Below are 20,723 nucleotides of genomic sequence, written 5' to 3'. Positions count from 1 at the left end.
AGAATTGCAGGTGTGTCCTCTGACCTCGCTGTCAGTCTTGCTGTTCTCCCTTATGACCTTTATCCAGTCCAGCATGTCCTCCCGGTCCTCGGCCTGAAGCAGGTACTCACAGAAGTCCTGGGTGGTGAGGCGCAGGGCGTGCTTTCGCTTGGTCTCGCTGTACGCGATGTCCACCAGGCAGCCCCGGATGCTGATGGGCTGCTCGTCCTCGGCCGCGCCCCCGACCGCGGCCCCGCGGAGCACCGCCTCCCTCTTGTCCTTGTAGAGGAACAGCGAATTGGAGCGCAGCACGGAAAAGACTCGCTTCCACGGACGCATTCCGCTGCCCACCTTCTGCGAATGAGAGATGAAGATGAGAGTCTTCGCTTGCTTCGGTGGCTCTTACCTCGTCTCGCGCCGTTTTCTGAGCACGCCCACCTTGCCCTTCTCCGTGAGGATTTGTTTGAAGTGCAGCCATCCTTCCCGCAGCACATCGCTGTACGTTATGTTTCCCAGCTCTGAGGTGGAGTGGCGTTTGGATCTAACCTCCTCCGCTGTACCGAGGTTGTCCAGAGACTGAAACACAAGCGGGGACATTTTGTGGCCTTAAGACTTTTTTTCACTTATGTTTCAGTAATTAAAGTGTAGATAAACAAAGGCTGCCGGTTTCTGACAATGTACTTAAAACCACTGTTTTCCATTATCATTGCTCACTTACACGTTTGTGATTTGTAATTTAACGTAGCCGCGGACTACCGGAAAGGGTCTTAAAATCACATTTCAATGCTTTTATTTGTAAAGCAAATAACAGTCAACTGTCCTCAAGTATTTGTTTCTTTTTGTTAAGATGCATGGAATACATCTTTGAGTCATTGTTTTTCTTTTGATGTTGATAATCTGACAAAATGATGGTAAAGCAGTGAGAAAGAAGGACAACATTTGTAGAAATAAAGGGTTTGGGTGATGAAAGTTCAGAGGAATGAGAGGAGGAAGGGGAAGAACTCACCCCATCTGTGAAGAAACTCTTCACTCTCTTTGGTAGCCTCCTGTGAAGCACAACAACACAGCTGAGATGAGTCGGCCTGCACGCGGGTGCCGTTTGAACGTCAACGGTCTCGGGTCGAACGGTACTCACGTGAAGACTCGTCCTTCCTCTCTGAACGTGTTGAGTCCTTCGTCACACGACTTGGAGCGCTCGGTGGGGATGGCTAGAAGATAGGAGGAACGGCGACCGGGTTTAATACTGCCTGCTCGGCGAGAGGATGAGTGAGCAGAGAGAGAGAGAAGGAGACACAAAGAGACAGAGAGAAAGAAAGAGTGTTGATGTAATGCCAATCACCGGAGTGGGTGGTGTTGGATTAGGGGAGGTGGGGGGGTTGTGAGGGAGGAGGCAGGAGGTGGTGGTGGTGGTGGTGGTGGTGGTAGAAGAGGTTTGGGTGGCGCAGTCAGGATGAACGGTGGGTTAAACGAAATCAACTCCGGTGACTTCTCTCACCACTTGGCATGCGGGCGTGTTCCCTCGGAAACAGCCGACGTGGATTTGAAGAAACGTATCGTGCAAGTTGGTCAAGTTTAAGTTTAATTAATCTGGGACTTTTGACAATTAATCTGAAACAGCGCGACTCTTTTCGGCTTCGTGCACAGCGAGAAAAAATCCCCGAAACAAATTCTGAGCAAACATGTTTCTATGAACTTCTTTCGGTCAAACATGCATATCTACAGTACTAGCATGCTAAAACGGCATTTTCTCTTATTTAGCCTCAAACGTCTTGCTGCAAACTGGTTTCCAATAAAAATCATCTTCAAATTTAAGACAGCAATATGGGGAAAACTGCGGCTTGCTCAAAAAAATTGATTTGATTTAGAAACTGGTCAAAATTTGACTTGATTCAGTTTGAGGACGTGGAGGCTTTTTAAAATCCAATGCATGATCAATCGTAAACATCACAAAGGCTTTTTGGCTGCATGCAGCGGGGAGGAAGGGAGGGACCGGGATAGAAAGGAGGGGGGGTGGGGGGGGGGGGGACTCACTGCAGTCCTGCGAGAAGAGTCTAGTAAGGGGGAAGGTGAATGTGGGGGAGGCGGGGCCGGTGACCACGGCGGGCGCCGAGTTCATGCCGCTGGACACCACGGAGGACGCCGGCACGTGGCGGGCGCGCAAATCAGCACCTGGGCTGGTCGGCTCATCTGTGGGAGGAGGGAAGGGAGGAGGAGAGGCAGGAGGGGGGGGGGGGGGGGGGTTAGGTGTTAGAGAAAAAGGCCAGGACGGAAGAAGAAGGATATTAAAAGGGGTTATTTCAGGAAGAGGAGGAGAGTTTCGCAAGGGAGAGGAACGGCCAGGAACCGCAGCATCGTCGTCAATGGAAACTATACAAGGAAAATGAATTACAAGGTTTCGACTGCTGCCTTCTCATCTGTAAACTCTCTCGTATGCAAAAGTCAAAAACAACAATCATACTCGAACACGAGCCCCTCCCACGCTGACTGACCAACGGACTAAAGAAACTACAGGATTGAAAACTGGAAAAATACAAATGCAAACAAAATAAGCCGAGATTTTTCAGCGATCAGTACCTGAGCCGCCTGTTGCCATCGGGAGAGCAGTTCCTAACTGAGGCGGCTCAGTGAGAGAGACTTACTGCCGCCAGGTTTCAGTTCTTTATTAAATCTACAGCACGTTGGGATCCGATACGTGTGAGGACACACACGCGAGAAAAGCCATAATTTAACAAAATGTGAACATGTGGGTAACTGCGAGTGCATATTTAGTGATAGATTCACGATTCTGTGCTCAACGACGACAAAGGTTATGAAGCAGAATATGTAGGTCACACAAGCTACAAGTCTCCACCAGTTTAGGATGATGCAAAGGGAAGTGAAACCGCCACACACACACACACACACGTAACCCAACATACACACACACACACTTCTTGATTGGAGACAAGTGTACTATTTGCGGGCTGAATTCAGTGGAGGCTTTCTAAATATCCGGTGTGAGGTGCTGTAAGGCTCCAGTTCTCAGGGTGAACTACAGAGGGCAGCACAACCTCTGCAGACCGGACGGACTCCAGAAAAGACTTCTTTTTTTGTACATTCCTGCTACGCTCTCATCTCACTCCTGTTCTTATTTCCACTTCATGTTTTTTACTTCTATGTTCCAGCAACTTTGTGGAATTATCCCTCAACACCTCCGCTCCTCTTTTCCTTAGAGTCTCTTTCCCTTCTTCTATCTACCACCCTCCACTCCTGTGCACACTGGAGTCCGGCATCAGGCGGAAAACATTTCCAATCTGGCACGAGGAATCTGCCCAGAAATAGCCGCGCTGTGGGTTTAACAAGGGCCGTCATTAACACGCAGCCGGAGAGCGAGCTCAGAGTCAGCAGACGGAGAAGGACCAGCAGAGGGGAGCAACATACTGCAGCACACTCTGCCACAACTCTACAGGACATCCTGCACACAGGTCGTGACTGTTAATGTGCACCATAGTTATTCCAGTCTGGTGTGGTTTAGATAAACATATGAGAGTGGGAGTTATGGTACCAGCATCAAAATCATACTCTATGACTCTTTTTGACAGCTGGAAATCATCATCATTGAGCAACTGGGATTAACTAATATTTATCATTTTTGCTTGTGAAATGACATTAACGAGTAATCGATCATCAAAGTTGCTGTAGATTATTAGTTCATTGTTTCAGCTTCATGAACAAGACTGAAAATCAGATTAAAGCAGAGAAACCGGCCAGCAATCTTGTGACCTAGAGGCCTTGTGGAAGCAGAAGCCACTACGGAAGGTCTTGGTCCTCATGTGAAGTATCCACGGTCCAACTAGTGAAGATAGTCACAGACTGAACCCCCTCACACACACAGACACAGACACACAAACCCATTCCTCTTCCAGAGCAGCACAATAGCTGCGTTAAGCAGGAACTGAGAGTACGAAACCGTTGTGTTCCCAACGAGCACCGATACCAAAAATGCTTTGTAATTTACAGCTGGGATTCATGTTGATGTGTTAAATACTTCATCCGTGAACATGCCCCTTCTTGCTTCATTTACTTTGTATGAGCTAAGGAAATAAAAGAAAATACAGCATTTTCTATATCTCGACGAGACGCCTTCGTGGTCCGTACCTCACGGACCAGAATGACTTCGGACGACAATTAAATCACATGTTCCTAAAACAGGCCCGGATCATACCAGCATTTTGCAATAACAAGATGGTGAGGCAGAAAAGATAAAAAGTTATGTTCTTGTCTATGGGGAGAATCTAGCCTAGTTGCAGTTTGTGGCCATCAGACGTGTCCCTGCCTGCAGCTCTGACTGCCAGGTTTCATCTAATTTAGGTGAAGGCACGAGCCAAGAATGTGCTCTGAGAGGCGGACAGAGAGAAAGAGAGATTCCTTCTGCTTTGAACATTCTGCTGAATTCTCGTTGTGTAAATTACCTTTATTCTAAAAGAGTGTGGATGGGCTCAAATGTAGATGCTCGTTGGGTCAAAGGGTGAAACGCAGCTGGTTTGAATCTTTTGGGCATCAAGGTAAGCAGCGGTTGTCTTCCTCAGGCTGAGAGGATGATGGAGGCACAGCTCACGTGATCAACTAACTTCATTTGCACATACTTTGACTTAATGGCCGCCGTACATGTCAAGGCAACATAAAGCCAGAGGGCCGCTCTCATTTAGTCGTTTTACCGCAGGAAACAAGCTGGGACATGACCACAATCACCTGCCAGTGATACTGACATATAGGCCATAAATGTACTGTGTATATTCATGCAAACAGCCTCATATACGCAAAGAACAAACTCCTACTATATTGTCCTATTACAGCTGGCACTATCTAGTTCATTCAAGTCATTCTGGCTATCCTACCACGGACTTTCCTAAACATAACGTTTCATTTCTTTGCTTTTAGTGAATCCAAAATGTCAAAATATCAAACATATTTGGATTAATTTGTTGTTGTTTTTTAGGTGTTTAGTTAGTTTTCTTTCCGTAGGTATGATTTATAGGCAAAATGACCCAATGTAGAAATAGAGCCAAGCTGTAAAGAAGACGCACATAAAATTGTTTACATGTCACCCGTTTGTTGAATAGCCATGCCTGCCGCTCCGCGATGCCGTACTGCTGTAGCTAAATGCTAATGCTAGCATGACATTAGGCTCCCAATGACAATGCTAATATGCCGTTTGTTTACAATCTTCTATCTGTGCATGGCGTGTTAGCTAACATTTACTATAAAAACACGAATATCTGATACTAAAAGGAGGTGATGACAGGTATTATCACAGACATACAAAAACACAAACACACACACACTCACTCACATTCAGGATGTTAAGACCTCATTTCCTCAGCATTGTGAGGTGACCTTAGCGACCAGAGGCAGACGGGAATTTCTAAATTCCCATCAAATATGATTCAATCAAACCACTAATGCTGTCTGTAAGGCAGCGGGAAGTACCGGTATTACCCAATGCAAACATTCACAGACAAACACGCAATCTCTATGAGAGAATGGAAACTGCATCTGAGAAGAGCCGGAGCCTCACTAGACAGACGAGAAGGAAATTGAACACATTCCCCCAAAATCATAATTCCGTCAGAATTAGAGCGTCTGCATTTCCTCTCAGTAAAGCTTTCCCTAATATTCAATAAACACTCGGTGAGGATTAAAAATTAGAATGGAAGCAATGAACTCTCAAGGTCAGTTTTTGAGTTTTTTGAGAAGGGATTGAGCTGTTGAAGGAGCCGCACGAGGAGCTCATACGTTTCCTTGCTTACCTATGAAGGGGATCGAGGCCAGGGAGTCGTCCTCTATGGGGAGGGGGGCGAGGTTGCCATTGGGTTTCCGTGGGGCTCCCGGGGCCGTAGCCGCGTCCTGGGGGTCAGGCGAAAACAAAGAGGGTTCTAGCCCGTCCATGGGCAGCGCGTAGTGGGGGTGACGCATGCCGTGGGCGTTCCTTCGCCCGGTGGGGGGTTTCTGCCTCAGCACCACTTCCTGGGTTTGTGCCGCCGCCGCCGCCTCCGCTTGCCCCTCCACCGGCCCTCGTTCCCTCTCGTGGTTCGTCGGCCGGTACGCTTTGTCCTGGGATTCGGGGGTGGAAGAGGCGAGGTGGGACGCGGCAGAGGCGGCGAGGGGGGACGCGGTGCCTTCTGGTGGGCTCGTCTTAGGCGTTGGGTTCCAGTTCATGTGAGGGCCGGAGTACGAAGGGTCCCTGAAAGAGTGCGCTTGCTGCATGATGCGACCCGTCTTGCGGTAAAAAGAGGGGCTGTAGCTGCGGTAGCCCACCGGCTGGTCGTCCATGCTCTGCCCAGTCGGGAGCCGCCTGCTCTGCGGGGCCACCTGCTGGGACTGAGCCTGGTGGTGGGCCTGGGTTTGAGTCTGGGGGTGGTGTTTAGAATGCGACGGTGTGTGTCGGGGCATCGGGGGAGCTTGCGCCGCACCGTAATGGTTCCCCTGCCTCGGGTGGGCGTCAGTCCTGGGGGGCGGCTGCGGAGCCTGCTGGGGCCACGAGGGCCTCTCGAAATGAGGCGAGACCAGTCCGGCTGCCGCTCGGTCCAGCGTCTCCAACGAGCGGCCGTGGCCACCGTACTGCGCCAGCAGGTTTTCGGAGCGCGTTCGGGTGTAGTTAGTGGCCCTGCCCGGGGCCCCCTCCCAATCTCCGTACGACCAGTAGGGCTCTCCCTGCGGCCCCGGTCCCGACTGCTGCAGTAACAGCAGCGTGTCCTGGGAGGCGCTGTGCGGCCACCCGCCCGACCGCTGCTGCTGCTGCCTCCTCGAATCACTGAGCCGGTCCTGAGAGAAGCTGCGGTGGCGGCTCTGCATGTTGCGGCCTGAGCGCTCGGGGGCCTGGTTGTGGTACCACTCGGAGAGGGCCTGCTGGCGGCGCTCGGTGTGGCCATGGCTGACCTGGGGCTGGGGGGGACCGGTCCGGGCCGAGCCGGACTTGCGCGGCTGAGCGTGGGAGGAGCTGGCGGCGTGGTGGTTTGAGTAGTGGACTTGCAGCGGGCTGGGCAAAGGGCCTCCTGACGAGGACGACGAAGAGTAGGAGCGGCCCCTGGTCTGCCCCTGAGGCTGCTGGCTGGTCATGCCGTACTGGATCTCCTCCGTGCGGTGGGCCGGGCTGCTGTGACCCACGCCGCCCGGCTCTCCTGCCCGTCCTTCCTGCCAGCTGGCGGGGCTGCCCACGGCGGAGCGGTTGTCCAGGGGCGAAGAGGGGCTGGAAGAGCTTGGCCAGCGACCCCAATTATCCAGCTGGTTCTGGCACATGGAGCCAGGCGAGGGGGCTCCAGCCGGGGTCGTGGCCTTGGTGGGCGGGTAACAGAGGGGAGGCGGTGGTGGGAGGTACTCGGCTCCCCCTGCGTAGGGCTCGTTGCCCGTCAGGTAGGCATCCTGGGAGTACGCCTGGGAGAGGGGAGGAAGACGGAGAGGACAGGTGAGGTGAGACGAGAGACGCAATCCCGCATTGGGGAGAAGGTGAGCGCGCGCGTGTGACGGTTAACGACTCCAACTCATTTGCTTTCCCGGTAAACAAGTTTGACGACAACACTGACCAAACCCGTCGGCTCAACCCCGGGTCGCCCCTCCGCTCTGAACACAGATACGCGCCGCTCGCTGTAGAAGCTGTCACGTATACACACATAACAGGGTACGTATCCGCAGTGTGGCACTTAAGGACCTGCCCATTCAACATTTCGAGCGCATAAACAAACCAGTACTACAGTCAATAAGCCACACTGTCGCATTTAAAGCATCATTCACAACTTCATAACCAAAAAAAACCACCGGCTACATCGGCGTCACAATTAAGGAAAGCTTGAGAAAAGTTTTCTAATGTATACCTGTACCAGACAACCGAATCCAGAGTCATTCCTCGGGTTGCGTGTTAAGCTTGTAGTCACCACAGACAAACAGTCACAGAGGAGGAGCAGCAGAGGACGAGGAGGAAGACGCGTTACCACAAACACTCTTCTGACAGACACGTTCAGCCCTTCTCCTGGTTTTCTACCACTTTTTTGGGATGGATTTTGTAAACGTTCTCCCTTGTTTTCCCCGCTGTCGGATCGCTCCAAACTCCCTCTCTCCTCCCTCTCCTGCTCTGCTCTGCTCCACCCTGTGGGAGTGTGGAAGGAGGCGCAGCACTGCTGATGTCATGCTAGGAATGCAGCAGATACAGTGAGGGGAGGAGTGTCAGGACGGAGGAGTGGGTTCATAATGTTAAGATTTGGCAGTGATATATACGTTAATGGAGAGCCATGTTTTGACCTCTTTCGGCAGGAGCGCTGCCGTTCTTGGATGTGTCAGAAGCTCCACTCAAATCGTGCGGTATCTGGTTTTGTGTGTTGACACGGTGCTCCAGGTCGGTGGGAGGGGCGACGGTTGATGCATGTCTGATCATGTGAGCAACTTGTGGAGCGACAAAAATGCGCTGTACAGTAAATGGGAGTGTGAGCGAGCACCGAGACGTTTTTAAATTTGTTTTTTTTCAAATCTAAGCTTTGACAGTCGGGACACTCGCGGCTTTTACTGAATCCGTGATGTAATCTAAACACGGAGCAGTGAGCCTCTGACAAACGGCATCCCAACAAAGTCTCTACATTCTCCGACAGTGTCCTGCAGTGTCCCTCAGTGTCCTGCAGTGTCCCGCAGTGTCCCAGCATAATGCAAAATATAAAAGACAAATGCTTCTCAAGCCTCGTGTGCGATGCAGGATATGTGTGGGCAAGTTTGTTCAGAGAAGGTGCGTGAAAAATACCATACTCACACTTACCAACTGAAGCACGTCTTCATCCTTTGGCATAATGGAGAGTTCCAACACACTTTCACTGTCAGACATGTGCAAGGGAGGAAGAAGAGGGGAGGACAGGAAAAATGAAGTTAAATAAAAACAGGCGCACATCCAATATCCTGACCTGGTGCTTCATGTAAAGTGGGAGATACAAAAATAGATTTTTGTGTTTTTTTATTAGTGCTCTGACTCATTTATAGGAATGTTTAACTAAACTAAAACATCAACAGCGAAGTGGACACCGGGGACTCATAGAATCAACCCACCAAACCCTGTATCAAGACTTCATTGGCTCTGTTAAGTGGATGGAGACAGACGGGACTGATCCACATCGAATACACTTTCATCCCCAAAATCATTATACAGGTTTACTGTTTCTGCTATGAGTTGCATTTAGTATCACAGCAAAGGCCTTAATGAGTTCCTTGCTATGAGGTAAACAGATCTCTAGTTTGGAGCAGCAGATAAACACGTATCTCATATCAGGAGACGAAAGCTTTTTTCACGTGTCCAGCTGACCAGCCGGCTACGCGGCAGCTGACCTCCAACCTCTCTCTGGAAGTTCAGCAACCGATGAAGGAAATGAAATAACTGATAGTTAAAGATCATCACGATTAAATAGTTTTACCAGATGAAAAACCTTCCAGAGTCCAGTGTCACCTTTTCAAGGCTCTAAACTCCTCTGCAGAGCAGCGGTATCCGTCTTTGAGTCTTTGAGACCACGCCGAGCACCATGAATAAGTAGGAGACGCCGCAGCAAACGAATACTGAGGAATACCTGTTGTGTGTCCATGTCGATGGTGAAGGCGCAAAGAAAAAGCAAACAAATGGTTCGCTAGATCAACAGACCGAAAGCTGGAAGTGCAGACGGGCCGGAGGTCTTACCTGTTCTGAATGAGGGCTATCACCTGCGAGTACGTCTTTCCCAGAACACTCTCTCCGTTCACTTTCACCAGCCGATCCCCTGCAAGGCACAGAAATCTGATTTTATTGTATTCAGCACATATTACAGGTTAATGTTGACCTTTGACCTTTCAAGCGACACAAAGCATGTGTAATTGAATTTACTACAAAGTCATCCTTCACTTGTCAAGTTCTAATGGCAGAGGTGTGGCTGATTTAGACAAAAAACTGCGGGCAAAACATCAAGTCTATTATTTATATTAAGTGAGGCATACAAGGAGTTTTAGCCTGAAGGCCTGTTAACACCAGGGACAAAACTAAATAAATACAGAATATTATTCAACAATTTTTCCCTTGCCCTTGTCCGGGCTAAAAAGAGAACAAAGGTCAGAGAACAAAACGGAAGCGTCTCGACCCGTCGCGATGGACGACCCACGTTGCCGGACGGCTACGCGTTCAATGTCCGTATGCGTTCTCAACGGCTTCATCCAGGCTGAAACACATTCTATGCGCTCAGCCTGTGTGTGTGTTTGCTTGTGACTTTCTGGACGTGCCGGCTTGTGTTGCAGCATGCACCGTGCAGTACTAGTCTGTTCTGTCTGGGCGCCTTGGGAGTGGACTGCTGTCCTTCTGTGGCAACAAGACACAACAGGAACGCTTCAACGCATCCGTCACGTTCAAGTGGCCGTGAAGATCGGAGTTGTTATACCGGTACATGTATTGTCCCTGAACCGTATAAGTGTCCGACGTCGCAAAGTGAGCGTAATGAAAGCAAAACTGAGAAGGCGTAATTCAACATAAGAAACCTTCTCCGACATGAAGTAGGTGAGCTGTCATCCGGTCTAATTTGAGGTAATCCGTGCTTTTATTGAATCTTGTGTTGACTCTCTTTCTAAATCTGTCTTAGTCAAAAATCAGTCTCTCGTCTCAGCTTGTTCAAAATGCCTCAGCTGGAATTGTACTATTCATTAAATGGAATAAGCTGTAAAAATAACTCAATTTGTACTATTATTATAATCACTGTCATCCTCCCCGTTCAGCTTCGACTGCTTGTTTATTCTAAGGTTATCTAACCCTTTGCAAATGAGAGAAGGTTCGTTGTTTATCCTGGCAAACCCCCTCTCCTGTCTCATGTGACCGGAGCTCTTCCCCGACAAATTTACAATGCAAATCAGGATGTCCATAATCCTGCACCACGTTCCCTTTACCTGTGCACAAGCCCGCCTGATGGGCCGGCCCTTTTTCCCTCACACTCTTCACAAATATGGTGTCCATCGGCTCCAGTCGACCTTTCTGGTACCCTTCACGACAGGAGACAAAGAAGGAGAATGAGACGTAAATAAATGATTTTGTTAACTCTCAAGCCTCTCATCTATAAATAGCAAGAGCAGGCTAACGCTTTTAAAGAAATAAAAGCTTTTAATTCATTTTGTTTGTGATCTTCCTGGCCGGGGATTACACAGTAATACGTAATAGCCATTGCCTATTCTTCTTATACGATAATCCAAATTCAGCTGGCCGAGACAGTTTGTACTCTAGATGCAGTGTTGCATAGCATCCTGCAGGGGGCGCAGTTAGGCTGCAGAGGAGGAGAGACGGGAGGGAATGCAGGAGATCCTAGTTCATTACGTCACTGTTATCCCTCTGTGTATTTGTATTTGTTGTCCGATGAGGAAGAAAACTAGAAACACTTACCCTTAGCGTTACCGTTCTCCTCATCCTGCAAAGAACAGAAACAGACAGAATTACTGCTCATATTCAAGTCAAATTCATCCATAGAGCCGACAATGTTGACGTTTCAGAGAAAATTAGACACCTGGGGCCCAAAACAAGCAAGAGTGTCAGCTATTAATACTAAAATCAACACAACACAGTTTAAAATCTCAACTCATCCTCATCAACAGCTTTCGTAATAATAATCATAATTTGAAGTACCAGGCACTTCCCTAGCATCTCGTCCCAAGACAGAACTGTCTGCTTTTATTTTGAAGTTTAGCTTTGACACAGGGACAGACTTTCAGGTTGAACCGTCTGCAGGTAGTCATGACGTCATGGGTCATAAACACACAGAGCTGGTGGTGAGATTAGATAGCTGCAGGACGTCCACACTCACACACACACACACACACACACACACGTATACTGAGCTGAGTGGACAGTTTGGGGTTAGGGGCACGGTGGGCTGACTGCTGCCTGGCTTTATGCTGCGCTGAGTGGGCTAATTCCTGTCTCCTGTAGACAATGGCGGGGGGTTTAGAGGCAGAGAAAGAACAGCTGCCGACCCCAGAATGGAGCTCCGAGTCGGGGGACACTCGACAACTCGGCAGCTCCAGACTGAACGCATCCGGGACAGAGGTGGAGACGGTGACGGATGGTCACAAGAGTTTGGGCATCTCGGGGAAACACTGTACCTACAGGTCTGGACCTGTAAGGTGTGAAGCAGCTGAAAGGGATCTGTGAAAAACTACCCATCCAACTATTAAACTCGGTCAAAGTAATTAACTGTTTCATCTGGTCCATCGAAGGACAATTTGAGTTTTGTATGACTGCAATTTTTGCTCGAAATTGATATTTTGCTGCAAGATAGAAAATAGCTCATTAGCTGGGCTGATGTTGTTTGCTGAGCAGATCACATTTCACAAAACAAAATATGTAATTTGGTGAGAGAGTGATTTTTGATATGGGCCGTAGAAAAAACACATCTTACTAAGCACACGTTTTGCATACAATTAGTCAATTTGTAGAAGTTCTTGTCCACAGTGAAGAATCATTGAGTAGATCAAGCAGAGCCTATAAAGTTTAAAACGCCACTTATTACATCTATTTTCAAAGACGGAGATGAATCATGCTGGGACCACACAGTAGAAGGATCTTTGTTCTGGATAATATAATTGAAGACTCGTAAAGACTTTCAGGACCGACAGACACCAAAGAAATAAACGCTGAATCGGGTCATGCACCCGGTTTGCCTCTAAGTGGTCACAGCGAGGGGTCATTTGGGAGACTTCCACGGCGGCTCTCCGGATAAGAACGGGCGGCTCTGTGAGTCCGATTGTCCCAAAACCCCATGTGACGCTGGAGGCAGAGGAGACAAGGACAGAACCGAGGCCAAAGGCCAGCAGTGGGCCCTTTGTCCGAGGCCGGCCTGGTACGGCCTGACTGCCAGGGAGTGGTACCAGGCTAAGACAACAGGCCTCATTCAATCCGTGTTCCTGTCGGCAGCTGCTGGATGGTGGGGTGGTAGAAAAATAATAGAGGCCTTGTTTCAGCTGGCTCACCCCAGCCTCCGTATTCCCCTCAATTTCACATCTGGAGCCGTTTGCCTGCCCCCCCCCCCCCCCCCCCCACACACACACACACACCTCAGAGAGCCGAATATCCGCTCACTCACACAGGACGTTTCCAAAAACATCAGGACGAACCTGAATTCAGCAGAGACTAAACAACCACCAAGGCCTTTGAAGTGATGAACTCTGTCTGTTTGCTTTGTTATGGAGAAGCTCCAAATGGGAAATTTTGTTGTGTCCACTAATAATAAATGAGTTGCGTTGTTATTTAGTCTTGAAATCTTGTTTGTAGCTTTTTTAACTGCCTGCCACGTGCTTGTTTTGCTCAGTGTGCTCGCTTTCTCCCTCAGTCTGCGAGATCCTTTTAAAATCAGCTCAAACTCTCTGACCCCCGACTATAGTACGATTGGCTTTATCGCCGAGCTCAAATCGGCTGTGAAACCCTTTTAAATACCAGCAGGGATGAAATGGAGACCATGTGTGCCGTAAAAATAAACATGGAAGTTTAAAAAAAAAAATAACTTTACGATGCTAAATGAGAAGGAAGAAAAACACGAGGCTTAAGACTGTGTGTATTTAACATAATTCAAAAGCGCTCAACAACTTGAAAGTCCAATCTGCCGCGGGCCCGCAGGTCTCACCTTGAGGTTGGTGTGCAGCGCCGACTCGGGAGGGTAAACGATAAAGTGGCGTAGCGTGAAACCGAAACCCAGGGAGTTCTTGTGCAGGACCAGCGTCCGGGGACCCTTCCAGCCCACGCCGACCCCCTCCCTTCCCGGCCGGGTCGCCATCGGCGGCCGAGGGTTGTCGCCGGCTGAGGAGAGACCATCCCTCCGCCCCTTACCCTGTGGACACAGAGAGAGAGAGATTCAGCACAGTTTGTGTGTGTTTTTGATGTGATTCGATGGAAGGTTTGGTTCTCCAAAGCGCATGGAATATCTCGTTAATACAATTAACACACACAGAAAAGTTGGAAAATAAATAAATGAATGTACAGTAATATTACTTTCAAGTAGATCTCTGTTTCCAATTACACATGCAGAACATATAGAAAGGTATGCACATGGGTGTAGTATCAGTTTGCCTGTTAAATGCTGATCTACAGTGTTTTCTCATAATTAGTACCACAGTAACACTAGAGAAATAATGCAGTTCTCCCTGAAGATGCACGAGGTGACCCCAGAGGGCAAGACGGGTTAAATCCCCCCTCGACTGCTGGGGGACGACTTCCTCTTGGAATCCCGGGCAAAGCTCAGAGTCAGATCAGCCTCAGAACAACGTGGTCTATGAGCACATCCGCTATCCAGCAGGGCCACGCGTAGACGGCATCAAACCCGGTTTCCGACATGTGTTTTATCACACAGAGAGAGAGGGAAAGGCTCCAGGGAGAATATGAACTCCCGCTCGCTTGATATGTCGTTCCTGAAGCAGAGTCAATAAGCGCGGCTCGCTCAGCTGACAGACACACGTGAGAACTATCACCCTCCTGCCGCCCCGACGACCCACATCCGTCAATCAAGCGCAATCACCTGACCAAACAGGCGGGAGCGAGGAGGAGGAGTCCAGCCGTCTGTGGTTTAGTGATCTCGTGGTGCATTTTCAAAAATGTTCCGCTGTTTACGCTATAATCGTCCATGTGTCACCTCAACCCATCAAACAATGGCCGAAACATACTGCTTTATTTGGTTATTGTTCTAAAAGCAAACTGAATATGTTTGGGTTTTATATTTCTGACTGGACAAAGCAACCCAAATAACAACATTTGTGCTCAGGGAAATTGTTGTTGATTATTATTCTGACCCGTTTTCTTTTTAATTATCTTGCTAATTAATCACCTGTTATACTAGAATAACAGGTGATTAATTAGCAAGATAATTAAAAAGAAAACAGGTTTGATACAAGTCGTACTGGATTTTAACCATCCAAGAAATGTTAAAGAATATGAACAACAAATATGGAAAAACCTCAAATGAATGCCTACACAGCCTGGTTCCGTGAGGACATGGACAGACAGCTAGCTGCGTTTACGGCGCTCTAGGTGCGGTTTGGTGGTTTTTCATATTGAGCCAAAGTCAAACAGAGCGCTCGAGGGGCAACAATTAACAAAGCACATTAGGTGCACCAAACAGCCGTTATCGGCTATACACCTAAACTTGTCTTTGCTATTCGGTTGAAGGTGTGTCAATGTGTGTGTGTGTGTGTGTTTTTTAACGTGATAAAATGAATATGTCTGGACAACGAGCTGCTACCCGCAACAAAAGGAGCACCCCACGATTCCCCACTTCCTACTGCCCTTACACACACACAAACACACACTGATATATAACAAACACACACACACACACTTGCCCTGACAGGCCTGTAATGCGGCCACACAACAGGAAGTGGCTGGAAGCAGGAGGCTTGATAGCGTTGTGGGGCGGCTGCTCTTATAAATAAAACCGATTACAGATTTTATACTATAAAATCAACTCGTTCACTCCTCTTCATCCCTCCTTGCACGTTCCTCCTCTTCCTCTATCAGCACATGCTATTGTGTCCTCTCTGCATATTTTAATCTCCGCTACTGTAAACATCACAGTCATGGAAAATATGGCTGGATCGTTACATTTATTTCTGAAATGTGGCTCAAGTTTACAGATGCAATTTAGATGAATTGTTTGTATGCAAACGGGAAATTTGTACGTGAGGGAAAAGTTTACTCCATCATGTACCTGCAAACTTAAAACATACACAGATGTATATATCTCTGTACATAGAGAGAGAGCGTATGTAGAGTATATTTAGATATCCATGAGGTGTATATATCAGAGATATAAATACTTTCCACACACAAAGCATGCTCCTTAGTCTGGCAGTCTAAACAACGTAAAGCAACCCCTGCTATTTTCTCAAAGAGGCGAGAATTGAGGCCCCTATTGTGGCAAGAACACAGCATAAAGAAGTGCTTGAGGAAGGAGGAATGTTTGAGGCGTCGAATAAAAATGATGCAGACAAAAGGGACAGACAAAGAGTAAAAAAGAAAAAGAGGAAATGAAAGAGCATCAGGGTGAAAAGGAGCACGAGAATTCCTCAGTGGGAGCGGTTTGGCTTTGACAAGTCAAAGCACACACACACTGTAATCGGCCCAGGAGGGGAGGGAGCGCAGAGAGAGTGAATGAGAGGATGAGGAGGAGGAGGAGGAGGAGGAGGAGTATCGGGCTCCAGCGAGGGACAGGCTCCAGCACGTCGGTTTCGACCGCGTTGCCCCTCCCGGCACTGGGAATACCAAACCCTGTGATTATCCAAAACACACGGGTTCTGACCGGGTCTCTGAGCCAGCACGGTTCCCCGCTCGGCTGCTCTGGACCGTGTGGGATGTGCGCCCCCCCACCCCCCCACCCCTGCTTTGGCCCGCTCTGCCCGAGTCTTCAGTCTACTGAAGCCAGAAGAAAGCTCTCTCTCATGCATCCGTCACCTCGACGCGACCAGTTGGTCTTCTACCGCTTTCATCCAAAAAGCAAAAATATAAAAAAAGGGCCGAAACTTGCTGACACCGTCTGGCCTCTCCAGGCACTTAGTTTAACCAACGAAGCACTTGGAAAGAATTTCCTGCGGTTTCTAAGTCTAAACCTGACTTCCTATGCGGCCCCAGGGCACAGAGAAGGGAAACCTCGCTCTGCTTATTGACATTTCATCCTCCTAATGCATCCTTGCACCCTTTTTTCCCCCCAAACACGTCCTCGCCTCTCGAAACTAATTACAATAACAAAATGAACTCCGAATGCTCTTCAGATTATGCAGAGCCGCGAGGGATCCAATTAGCACCTCAATGATGTCATCAAAACACACAGAAAAACAGCGGCCCCGAGAAACAATTGGATTTTAATATGCAGAGCAGCTTGTAACGCCACGCGACGGCTTCCTGCTTTGAGTGTGTGTTTGGTGTGTAAAGTGGAGTGTGCGCGCACACACACACACACACACACACACACACACACACACACACACACACACACACACACACACACACAGAAGAAAGCTCTTCCCTGTGGTTATATCCCTTCCTAATTTCAATTAAACATGACTGGCGACACATAACATAAGTGGAGGGCAGAGGACGCCCTGCTGGTACGATGATAACACGCCGGTTTGGTTAGAAATGCAAATCCATGGAATCTTGGGCCAAAATCTGGAGTCCAACAGCTTTGCTAAATCACAACAAATGCTAAAAATAAACACTGCGGGTGATAATCTTTCAGAAAATCCAGTAAATTCGATTTTGCGTTTGCAAAGAGGCTTTTCTAGGACATGATGATATTGTTGCTGCAGGCCATAGTCGTCAGCAACACACACACACACACACACACACACACACTCCAAAGCAGTACGCAGGAATGCAGCGGCCATCAGGAAGCCGGTGGTCCTGCTAAAACCCCAGCAGGGCAGAACAACAATGCTCTTCTAAACAGCTGAGAGCTGCAACCCGGTTTGAAAAGTGGAGCTTTACGGACGCTCCAAACGCTGACGAGCCTTTAATCCCGCTGGCCGGGGCTGTCTGCGGCAGCGAGCCCGGGGCCGGGGCTGCCAGGAGGGAACGGGAAGAGCGATGCCGATTTCATGACCGGCCCCGCAGGATGCATCCTGTGTCTCGCTGTGAAGGCCTTTCCACCCCGAGGATTCAGAATCAAGACATGCGGCGAGCATTTTTAAGCAAATGAGCCGTGCATGTGAGACTTAGTGTGTGTGTGTGTGTGTGTGTATATATATTTGTAAGCACCTACGTGTCAATATGAATAAAGTATGTTTGCTCAAAAACCAGTTTGACCCCATTGCCGGCTCAACTGGGCCAACAGGTGATGATGCAATGGCGGTTAAACAGGGTGTTCTAGTTGAAGGGCAAAAACATCTTATCTTTTGTCTAAGCGCACACACCGTTTGATACGCTGTGGATTTGAATCCTGAGCCCAGCAGGAGGAGAAGCAGCTGTCTTAGTTTAGTTTTACAGGAGGACTTTGGTAGCTCGGTAGGCACGTGGCATGTAGTCAGTGCGTGATGAGGAGATGCCACTTTAAATGTGGCACTTTCATCCCTCACGCTTTCCTCCATGAAGGACGGGAAACAGCCCCGAAAAAAGACCATTCAGAGAATGTATGGATTTTTGTTAACAGTACACAACCTCATTGAGATGAAACAAGTCGACCTATATTACTTCTCTCTCTACCACACACACATCTCTCTTCAAACAAAACAGCGTACATTGTGTGTTTGTCCCAGCTGTGTTAATACGGCCTCTCCTCCCCCCACATTCCTCATTGTGACAGTGTGTCATCGGGGGTCGGGGGGGGGGGGGGGGACTGTAAAAAAAAAAAAGGGGGGGGGGTATATGTTCCACATAGATGCCGACACTGAAATGAGAACATGCACGGAAGAGATGCCCTAAATTCTTCGGCCATTTTGGGGGGGAGGGGGAGGGGATGGCGTCCGCAACCGCACAGCTTCCCCCAAGAACTCGCAAAAAGTGGCACTTGGCAGGAACGAGGGCCGATGAGCCGCACGGACAGAATCACGCCGAAAAGGTCTCACGTCAGCTGTTGGAAAAGCTAGAAAGAAGTGGCGTAGAGAAATCTAAAAAAAGTTTAATCATATTTCATGGAAATGCCAACATTCAACGCGTAATCTACTAAAGGAGGAAATGCACTTGAATAAAATAGGATAACCATTTATATAAATAGCCGAATAATTCTTTGTACTGGTAGCTGCTCGCCTTTAATGATGAACATTTGATTATTTTATCACAATCCCATCCCAGGTGAGAAGCGGTTGACAGCTCAAAGAGACGGCCACCTACGAGCACACACAGTAATAATCTTAATCCATCCACACAAAAAGGGGCCACCACATTGTGTCGAAGACACCGTGAGCGGCAAACAAAAGCAGCCTGAAGGCAACGCAGCTGTCCGCACGCTGAGGAGGTTAAAGAAACGGTCACCAGCCGAGAGGTTAACGGGCTTTAAACAGTGGGAACAGTTCCGCGGGCGGCGTTTCATCCCACGCAGCGCTCACCGAGGGGCCGCGGTGCTTCTGAGGAGCCACAGAAATATGCCCCGATAATCTGGGTAAGCAAAGCGCAGGAGGAGCTTTTATCCTTCCGTCCAACGTGCGATTGCACCATTAAGTCGATGAGTCGGTCGACACACTGATCTATAACTGGTGAACATTTTCTGAAATAAAAAAGCCAAACAATGAATGAATCGGAAAAATCGTTTCCCTGCGATGGCACCACAAAAAAAAAAAAAAACTTAAAGATTGTATTTCGGTTTTCCTTCAGCTGCAGCGACAGAGCGACGTGTACGGCCCCTAGAGGAGGACCTCTCCTTACCCCGGGATGCAGACGCTTCTGGCCGTGCTCGGCGGGCATGGCGGGCGGCGTGGCTCGCTGAACTGAACTCGTGGCGCCGCGGAGCACCGCCAGCCAGATGCAGCGAGGCTCGGGGGAGCTGCAGTCGACCCCCACCGGGTTCTGGAAGCTCCAGTCGGGCCCCGCCGGCGAAGGGCACGGGAGCATAGCGGCGGGCATCGCGGCGCGCGGTTTTTTCAGATCCGCATCCCTCAGCGCCCACATAGGCCGCTCAGACAAACACACACACACGCACGCACACACACACACAAGGAACCTGACTGTTGAATCGAGAGTCTACCCGTCTGCTGGAGCTACTCCATCGCTGTCACAAAGGTTAATCTCAACAGTTCAACATCGCAGCCTCATGACCTCCGGGAGTCAGCTCTCAAAGTCTCACACACACACACACACACACACATCCAAAAAACTCTCTCCGAGGGTTTGAGTCCAGGGAAAGCAGGCCGGCGGGCTCCTGGGCAGCAGATGGAGCAGTGTGTGAGGCGCCGGCATCGGAGGTAGGTCTGGTTTGGCTACAGACACACACACGGTGACAGCTTCCCCCCCTGCTAGTGTCCGTCCACCCCCAAAACACACAGCGCTCTCCCAGAGGTCTCTCTCCCTCTCTCTCTCTCTCTCTCTCTCTCTCTCCCTCCCTCTCTGCCTTCATCCAACCGTCATCCGGAGCCAAAACTGTCTTTATCTCAGGAGCCGTCGGCTATTTCATCCCTCACTCAGTAAGTCTCTTTCTTCCTTGTTTGTGTCACTCAATCCGTATCCAAACAATCCCTCCCTCCGCGGGAGCCGGTCCGACAGTCGTCAGCCAACCAACAACTGCACTGTACAGTGAGCTGGAACTCTGCAGCTTAATCCAAGAACTCCGGACAGACGCCGGAGGCCAAGTTGGTCCACACGGAGATGTCTCCTGTCGGCTAAATCCACTGGATTGTTGCAGACGAAGCTTTAGGGCCCCGCACGTGTGCTGCATGTGTGTGTGTGTGTGTGTGTGTGTGAGTGTGCGAGAGCGACACAAACACAAGTGACAAAGCTGTGATCCAGGCGCTAAACTCCACAAAAGCCGGTCCTGCCTCTCCCGCCCTCCCTTCCCCCGGAGAGGGGGGGGCGAAAAGAATAAAATAGAGAGAGAAAAAGGGCAATTTCCAGCACAAAGGGAAAAGAAAACATTTGCCTTGCTGCTGTTCAGTGTCTCGCTCGCTTTTTTTTTGCTTAACAGGGGAAAATAGAGGAGGAAAGATGGTAGTGAGAGGAGCAAATGGAAAAAAGCTGAAGATGAGGGTAAGAAGTGCTCTCAAAATAAACCGGCTACCTGATGTCAACATGACCTCTTCATCAAACTCCTGCACACACACACACACAG

General features: G+C 49.2%; 2 protein-coding genes across 16 annotated transcripts in view; one reads left to right on the top strand and one right to left on the bottom strand.

Annotated features, from left to right (window-relative positions):
• Positions 1 to 20,723, top strand: part of rpl19 (ribosomal protein L19) — a 219,666-nt gene that overhangs the window by 96,663 nt on the left and 102,280 nt on the right. The window lies entirely within an intron of this gene.
• Positions 1 to 20,723, bottom strand: part of arhgap23a (Rho GTPase activating protein 23a) — a 51,967-nt gene that overhangs the window by 8,679 nt on the left and 22,565 nt on the right. For 3 of the 15 annotated variants that reach the window (XM_040190028.2, XM_040190026.2, XM_040190025.2), the window contains exons 2-12: positions 13,608 to 13,811; positions 11,375 to 11,399; positions 10,888 to 10,980; positions 9,662 to 9,740; positions 8,753 to 8,813; positions 5,769 to 7,392; positions 2,011 to 2,166; positions 1,115 to 1,226; positions 986 to 1,025; positions 418 to 555; positions 25 to 333 (exon numbers count right to left, since the gene is read on the bottom strand). In XM_040190028.2, coding sequence (XP_040045962.2) covers positions 25 to 333; positions 418 to 555; positions 986 to 1,025; positions 1,115 to 1,226; positions 2,011 to 2,166; positions 5,769 to 7,392; positions 8,753 to 8,813; positions 9,662 to 9,740; positions 10,888 to 10,980; positions 11,375 to 11,399; positions 13,608 to 13,811 — 2,841 coding nt within the window. Of the gene's footprint in view, positions 1 to 24; positions 334 to 417; positions 556 to 985; positions 1,026 to 1,114; positions 1,227 to 2,010; positions 2,167 to 5,768; positions 7,393 to 8,752; positions 8,814 to 9,661; positions 9,741 to 10,887; positions 10,981 to 11,374; positions 11,400 to 13,607; positions 13,812 to 19,327; positions 19,898 to 20,723 lie in introns of those variants that run through there. The other 12 variants (XM_078083589.1, XM_078083588.1, XM_040190021.2 and 9 more) reach the window with 11 other exon arrangements.

This window comes from Gasterosteus aculeatus, chromosome 11, assembly GCF_964276395.1.
Source record: "Gasterosteus aculeatus chromosome 11, fGasAcu3.hap1.1, whole genome shotgun sequence".
Taxonomy (NCBI): domain Eukaryota; kingdom Metazoa; phylum Chordata; class Actinopteri; order Perciformes; family Gasterosteidae; genus Gasterosteus; species Gasterosteus aculeatus.
Note: the sequence above shows the minus strand (reverse complement) of the source record. Positions and strands in the feature narration are given on the sequence as shown.